Source organism: Nothoprocta perdicaria, unplaced genomic scaffold, assembly GCF_003342845.1.
Source record: "Nothoprocta perdicaria isolate Ctin4 unplaced genomic scaffold, notPer1 scaffold_107, whole genome shotgun sequence".
Taxonomy (NCBI): domain Eukaryota; kingdom Metazoa; phylum Chordata; class Aves; order Tinamiformes; family Tinamidae; genus Nothoprocta; species Nothoprocta perdicaria.
Genome location: NW_020454172.1, coordinates 2,555,283 through 2,563,507, shown reverse-complemented (window position 1 = coordinate 2,563,507; position 8,225 = coordinate 2,555,283). Strand labels below are relative to the sequence as shown.

Here is an 8,225-nt window from a genome sequence, read left to right as displayed (position 1 = left end):
AGAGACAGACAGAGAGAGACAGAGAGAGAGACAGAGACACTCCTCTATGTGTGACATTAGTAAAGCCATTAGTAGACAGTTTCTCTGGTTGTAGTGTTCATACTCTAGACGCATTATTTATTTATTTTTAAATTCAAAAGAGTCTTCTCTTTTGAGGCTATTCTCTCTAAGCCTCATGTTCTCTAGATTTAGTAAATCAATGCCTTCAACCTTTATTCATGCGAAGCTCTCCAACACTTCAATGATTTGACAGTCCTTTGTAAGATTCACTCAATTTTCCAATGTCTATTGAACTTAGGGAATAAAATCAGAAACAGTATTCCAGGTTTTTCCAGAACAAGTGTTGAGTGAAACAATCCTGTTCCTTGACCTGTTAGCTGTACTCTTCCTTTTACAGCTCTGGACCCACTTTGCCTTCACTGCTGCAATATTGATTCAAGTTCTGCTTGCTTTCCTGAGGAACCCCAGATTAGCATTAACAACTGCCATATTCCTCATAGATATGAACTAGACCTTAACTATACCTCTTCTATGAAAGAACAAAGGTAAAGAAATTTAAAATAAAATACAATAATAATAAAAAAGTTACAGGTTGACACAGGTTCTCTTATCTGGAAAGAACCCTTGCTTTAAGCTATGTAATCACAACATTTGGCCTATACTCAGCAATGAGAGGAGAGGGGGAAAAAAAAGCAAAAAAAAMCCCAAAAAACATATTGGATTCATCTTCCTGTAGTAATAACCTATTTTTCCTTATAGCTTAAATTCTCTTTAGCAACAGAAAACAACTTGAACTATTATTATGATTTCAACCTTACAGACTGATGCAGAGACTGTCATTGTCATTCTCATTCTGCCCATCTGAGCTTTTGGAGCAAATATTCTCCAAAAAAATCTCCAAAAAAATACTTAAAACCTTGATAAATTTCTGAGCTTCTACTCTTCTTTTGAATCAACTATTTCTGAGCATTTTGGATACCCCTTGATTTTTTTTTAACATTATTTCCTGATAAAAAGATTAAAGAGAAATGAAGTTTCCATATATGAGAATAAGCATCCCCCCTAGTTTCCTGAATTCATATCCCATCCTAAAGACCTTTGAAATATATCTAAGATTTTTAGGGATTTACATACTCACAAGCTTTTGTCTCATTTAGGATACATAACATATTTAAAGACATGGAATTTGAAGTGAGTTTTATAGGGACGTCAATTATCAATGAAAAGGTTATATAACTATTTTTCCTGGTCTCTTGGAAGAAAGATATCTCCAAAGCAGTAGTAAAATCAAACTACAATGCAAAAATACTCTGTAATTTAGCAGGAGTGGGAACAGCAGGGAGACAGGATGTATGGCAGCTGGCTAAAAATTGCATATTTAGCATTAATTAGCATATATATTTAACATTTGAAAATACTATTAACAATTTTGATGAAAAATGTTAAGATAATAAGATTCTTTCCCAAATAAATTCAAAATGACTTACTGTGGAAGCTGCAGAAAAGACAGGAGGAAAGGGGATTCCTGTGTCTAACGGGACCTGAGGAAGCTTTCCTGGCCCAGTGTGTAGCAGATCTCTAAGGCTGGAGCCTTCAGCTTTGTTGCTAGATGTCACTGGACCCAACAATAAGCTATTGAACAACTTTGGGGTTAGTGGGGAAACCTTTGTACTGGAGTTGAAGGAATCCAATCCAAAGGGTGAATGGGACTCTTTATTAAGCACTGACCTCAGTGATCCTGTTTCTGCAAGAAAGATATCATGATAACTTGAAAAAAAAAGCACACTCAAATGATCAAAGTTCTGTAAAATAATTTGTTCTTATATTAAATATGACACCAAGAGAATCTTGTGGTAAATGTAAATTATCACAACAATGAATGGGGCATCTAAACAGAAAAACACAAACACACCATATACTTCAGATACGTTAACAGCAAGCTAAGGGTAAAATGTAATTTTAAAAAAGTATATCAAATTATCTGAATTGCAGTGTTTGACACACAAGTGTTGGTGACTGAGTCTATTTCAAACATTTCCTTCATTGTCTAAATTAATGTTACAGCATGAAATATTTCAGGTGGTTTAAATGAAATAAAAAAAATACAGCAGTTATGCCCTTAAAAGTTATGAACACTTACACGGGCATGCAAAAGAATTCCTGATAAATACAATTCAGACAGGAATAAACGTTGTGTTAGCTGTGCTGCCTCTGACAACAGAGCAGCATACTCTGTAAAATGTTATTTCATACTGGGAATGACTTTCTCAGTCTAAGTACTAAAGACACTCTAAGCTTTCATTTCGTTCTCCACGTAGACTCTAATCTCYGAAGTCTGAGGATATGCACTGTTTTCATTTTCACACAGAACAGCTTTTATTAACTTCTTTAGTTCATAACGTGACAAAACTGCATTTGAAATGAATATTCACTGAAGTATAAACCTCAGGGTACTTGCTGCTGAAAACTTTGGAAATAATATAAGAATGGGTACTGAAATAAACTGGAAGTGACAAGACACTGTTCTAATCTGCATTTGTACACTATTTCATCATCTTTTTGGTACTCAATATATTTAGGCCTATTAAAGTAAAAGTTTTGAAGAGGTAAATGAAGAGACCATGTGTTTTTCTATTTAAGGCTAGACACTCTCATAAAACGTAGCAACCAAGCAGCAGAAAGCAGGTCATCTGCTCACCTTTTGTCTCTTCTTTTGCTTTTTGTGTTGCTAAGTCTGCAAGCCAGTGCAAGGCTGATGATGGGGCTGTTTCTGGACAAAGGGGTCTGTTGGTCTTTGTTTCACCAGTGTTACTGGCTGGTAACGTTTCTGTTTTTGCAGACTCTTCTATCCTACCATCAGTTGCCTCAGATTTTGCAACAGTGTCCGTTTCCAGCTGCCCCAGTCCTGTTGTCCCTGCTCCAGTGGAAAAAGTGCTTTCATTTCCAGAGACTGGTGCACTAGGATTTATACTCGGAAGCTAAAACAAAAATATAAGCATCTGTTAAACGATGAACAAAGGGAAGAGGTGAACCAGAAAACACCTTACTCATCCCCATATTTCCATCTCCTTTAATTCACAGAAAAGTTCCTTTGTGATACATTGTGTCCATGTATCATGACAGTGCAGGAATTTAGGATCTGTATATCTCAAACCACCCCACTATAGGGTTATTTTTTTACCAGGGATTGCTTTGGCATTTCTCAAGACAAATATAGGCTTTTCAGTTCCTTTGCAAAGGAGCGTTTGTTTTGTTTTTGCCTTCTTAAAAAAAAAAAAAGGGATTTGTGAGCAAGGTCTTTTTTTAAGTTATGTCGTAGATAGGAATATTTTATACCTGAAAATCTACATAAGAAAGAGATTTTTTTAGCCCAAATATCTCCTAGGGAGTAACAGTTATATCACATAGTCCTGGCAATTTCCTATTGCTAGCCAAAACATCCCAAAAGATTTTGGCTTAGCAAAAATACTCAGCAATACATACTGACAAAATGAAGTCCATGTTTTATGATAGATTGATATTGAAAATCTTAGCATTTTATTATCTATTTAAAATGTATGCGAGTCAAGGGAATACCTGTGATATTCCATTAGTGACAGCAGGTCTCAACACTGATTTGTTCTGCCGGTTAATACAAGGACAGTTCGCTTTAATACCCCATTTGCCACGTGCTGCATGAACCATGTCTCCAATATTGTAAAGGGCTAGAAATAAAGATAAAAATCTTTAACATCACATGTAAAGAAACCTAAAACAAGATCTTAATTACTACATAGAGATCTATTTTTCTAATTATTAATGCTAACTGCCTTTAAGATCCAAGTCTTGTAACACCACACATTTATCCCTAAATAGTGCAAAACTATGCAGTAATTTTCAGAATCAATTGTGAGAATTTCCACCACTGACCAACTATTTTTCTCTCCTGCAGGAAAATAAAATGACTCTTCTTGAAAATTAATGAATTTTAATGAACTCTATTTAAAACAGAGCAAAAGCAGTCATTGCTGCTACCAGATGGGCAGTTCACCTTCAATCGGCAGCTGAATCTCATGAGGGCTACTCGCTCTTCAGCCCTTTTGCAGTAGCAAAGGGAAGCCTCCTCCGCTTCCTCTTTCACAGCCATGATAGATAAAACACCAGCTAGAACACCAACCACAGTATTATTTTTTCATTTGCTTTCTTAAAACTAGGATGAAATTTAGAATTGGTCCCTTCAGGTTTCAAGCATTACCTGTGCCAGGAATGATTTGTGTTGGCATAAGATTCTCTGGTTCATGAGACTGCCCCTTTGCACATTTCAGCCAGGAGAACACTTCCTCATCACCTATCTCCTCTGTCTCTGAAATAAAGACATTAAATTTTTTATGAAAGTCACAAAGGAATAACAATTCTAAATAAAGCTTCCACATCAGTATTTTTTCTTTAGGTGATCAGATGAATCTACTATTTTGGCAAGTTCAGAAATAAAATATAAACAGATACTATCACAACAGGATCTCAAGCAATTTTCTTACTGCTCCAGATTATGAATTACCATAATTATTTTCCCCTCATCATCAGGAGCTCCCAGTTTTCTAGTGCCCCAAAACTTAGCTTTTAAACTCTACTGTTAAGATCATAGTCTCAATATCTTACGCTTTCCTGAATTATAGAATAACATTAGCTAACTTGTCATCATCTTCCAAGCTTTTTCATGGAGTATCTGCAAATCAGTTTAAGAAAAAAGCAACTAAACTCTCCTGTAATCAGCTCTACTTACACAGCTCATAGGGGTCATTTAGAACAGGTAAGGTATCACTCTTCTGTATCTTTTCACTAAAAATGGAACTACACAGCAGTCTCTCACAGCACACAACCTTTGTCTGTTGATGTTACAGTTTCAATATATAGAAGTTTTAACTACATAGATAAAATACAGTTATCTAAGGAGCAGAAGAAAGGAACAGCAAGACAGCTAACAAACTACCGAACTATCAATTTCCCATGCTAATACTCACTAATTCTGCAAAACTTCAGCAATTTCACAGAAACTATTCCCACTGAAAGCTAGATGGTTCAAACATTATAGAGAGAAACTCCAATACTCACCACTACGCGGACGATTCTTTCTCAGCCGGTAACAGTCCAGACAGACTCCGAAGCCACACTTACGACAAACCCAATGAATATTAAAGAGTGTTGTCTCACATACATCACACATTTCCCTCACACCACGTACTGCTCTCTTCCATGCCACTTTCTCTACAAACAGGAAGAATGTTAGAAATTACTGCTTTGACATTTTGTATTTTTCCTTTCTAATTTGGGAATARCATAATAACATTAGGAAAAAAAAAAAAACCCACACAGAAACAAGGCTATTTGAAGGGGAAACATAGAAACAGGCACATTCCTTGAGTTACTTGTCTTGTGACACTTCCAAAGACTATTTCAAAGAGAAGGTAGTAAAGTCAACTCCTAAAACACGCCCCAAGACAAGGATATGGGACACCTAACAATTGCTGTAACTGAATTTTAAGGAGCACTTAAGGAAACTACAATAAGATCATAAAGCTTCTGCTAGTTCTATGTGCAGATACTGAAAACATACAGAACTATAAAGTATGAATATTTGATTTTATTAATCAGAGCCCTGCCAATGCTATGAACTCCAAACTCCAACACAACAGGCATGGAAGAGGAAGCCCTCCCCAGTTGGCTGCCCTTGTGCATTCCAGAAGTTAAAGAGGGAGGGGAAAAAATCAGATAATCAGAGCCATTGTGTGATAGGCTGGACTGGCTACCTTGAGAAAATTTGTTCCAAACCCACTTCCCTTGTAGTGGCAACACTGTCAACTAGTTGCTCAGCTGAGTCCTTGCAGGCTGAAAGCAGGCTCTGCTCCCTCCCTAGAAAATCCTGTGTTTTTGACGTGATGTCCCTGGAGCATAACAGGATAGGAATATATAAGAAAAACCGCCCATTAAAGCAAAGCTGGTCAGTGTGATAAGTGTTCTGGACTCATTTCTATCTTCTTAGGAGCATGAGTCAGCCAATTTCTGCATTTTATTACAGAAAAAAATAATGTCTGAGAAATTTATCATTAGCTCCTTTAGTAGAAATGTTGCGTTGACTCAAATGAGACATCCCAAATGCTGGCCCCACAATTACACATATCCTAATGAAGAAAACAGATCCTTCTCTTTGGGGAAGGGGCAGAAAACAAAACGAAACAACAGCTTACGATGTGGCTCCACCATCATCATTGCCTCCTTCTCTGACATAACAAGCTGGCAGAACTGGTCCCCAACATTTGCTAGAATATATTTTGAAGTCTCCAGATCAATCCCCTCTGCAGGAGAGGAAGAAGGAATCCACAGACTCATGGCATCAGAGTCACTTTGCTGTGGGTTCAAAAATCCCTCTACTCGCAGGATACCTTTCCGGGTAAATATCAGTCTGCAAAAAAAAAAACAGAATAAAGTAATGAATAAGCCGTTCATCAGCCTTTAACTAATAATGCCATATGTCAAGGTAAGAAAGGCTTGAGATGCACAGCTATATTCTATAGCCAATACAATAAACATATAAAGCCAAATAAAGCAGTGAATAAAAGGCAATAGCAGGCAAAACTGTAAGAATGAACACCCAGGTCCCAGTAAGCATTACTGGGGAATCCTACAGACGTGGGGTTGCTATATATATATATATATATATTTTTAATACACTATTAACATGATAAGATGATAAAATTCAATTTATTCGGTCTGCTAATCCACATTGTTCATAAATTTGTTCATGGTCTATTTTAACTCAAAAGATCACCCCCAGGTTTCTGAAACAAAATATTTTACTTCTTGCTACTGCTCCTGCTGGCATGTGACAACTGTTCAAACAGTTCATGTTACAAAACACACAATTTTTTTTTATCATATCTACTGTTCTAGCTACTGCTCCCCACACAGATGACTTAACTGTTTTATCAGTAGTTGCTGACTCTCCCAGTGTTTGTGCAGTAAAAAGTGTAACAACACAGGTTACCAGAACCTGATTCCTATTGCCACTATTAAAAGTAACTTGGTTTTCCACGAAAAGCAATCTTGTCTTTAACCACAGCATCAGACTATTTTTTAATAGCAAGCTCAAATGGTGAAGTAGTTAAAATCTTCAGCATGTACCATCAAACTGATAAAGATTCACTTCCCCCTTCAAGTGTCAAAAAGTGAATCAGTATCTTTTTTTCGTATGATGCTTTGTACTTGTTAGGCTAGCAAGGTAAAGATCATCAAGAGGAATAGAAAAGGTCAAAGAACTTTATGACTTATATGCATCACGGGGAGAAATAAAGATAGCATTCTATTCCTAGAAATCAGTTCTACAGTCCAATTTCAAAACTTAGTCAAACATTAGCCTCATACTGGCAATGTCCAGTTACTTGGTAATTGAATTAGAGTTTTCTTTGTTCTGAATTTCTTTTGAAGAATGGAGAGAACAGTTACTGCAGTAAAAACTGCTACCCAACAGTAAAGTCCTACTCAATAAAGCAATTCAATCTCCTAAGAGACCTGGAGTTTCCCTTAGCATCCACACAGCTTAAGAGTCCGAATTGCTTCAACTGGGAGGTACATCTCCCAATAGGAGTTCTTTCCCCATCTCTGCCACCCAGCGAGGGAACTCTAGTCAGATGATGGAAAATGGAAGACACTCAAGAGCTTTATTATTATATCAAAGAAAATAAATAAAACAGAACTTGTGCTTGGACAAAGTCCACACTCTGCACACAGACTATACATGAAGAAAGGAAGGATTTGAGCACCTCCGGAAATGGAAGAAGCGACAGGCCACAGTTGAATCATCCTGTTCTTGTTCCTTAAACTTGCGGTACCGCTCCAGACGGCACTCCCGGCACTTGTGCAGATGTGGGGCCACATTGATGCAAGAGCCATCCTGGAGGAAAGGCTCTCCTGACTGYTTAAGCTTCCTCACCTTGCTCATATCTTTTAACACAGACTGACCAACTGGGTGGGACAAGAGAGAAGAAGCACAAGCTCATTAGTTAGCTGGCCCAAAAAAATATTTTCAAAGACCTTGAAAAATATATTTCCATTAAAACAAAACAAAAATCCAACAACAACAAAAAAAACACAACATACTTACACCCATATCAGCCCATTAAGCCCATTCACTTACACAAACATTTTTACCTGTCTGTCATATGCTACTGAAACAATGGTTATATGAGAAA

The 8,225-nt window shown here is 37.0% G+C and overlaps 1 protein-coding gene across 2 annotated transcripts in view; it reads right to left on the bottom strand.

Annotated features, from left to right (window-relative positions):
* KDM3B (lysine demethylase 3B) overlaps positions 1 to 8,225 on the bottom strand; it is a 45,872-nt gene that overhangs the window by 12,968 nt on the left and 24,679 nt on the right. For both annotated transcript variants that reach the window (XM_026045721.1, XM_026045732.1), the window contains 7 exons: positions 7,797 to 7,998; positions 6,225 to 6,439; positions 5,092 to 5,244; positions 4,235 to 4,342; positions 3,577 to 3,704; positions 2,699 to 2,978; positions 1,488 to 1,744 (listed from right to left, as the gene is read on the bottom strand). In XM_026045721.1, the coding sequence (XP_025901506.1) occupies positions 1,488 to 1,744; positions 2,699 to 2,978; positions 3,577 to 3,704; positions 4,235 to 4,342; positions 5,092 to 5,244; positions 6,225 to 6,439; positions 7,797 to 7,998 (1,343 nt within the window). The remainder of the gene's footprint in view (positions 1 to 1,487; positions 1,745 to 2,698; positions 2,979 to 3,576; positions 3,705 to 4,234; positions 4,343 to 5,091; positions 5,245 to 6,224; positions 6,440 to 7,796; positions 7,999 to 8,225) is intronic.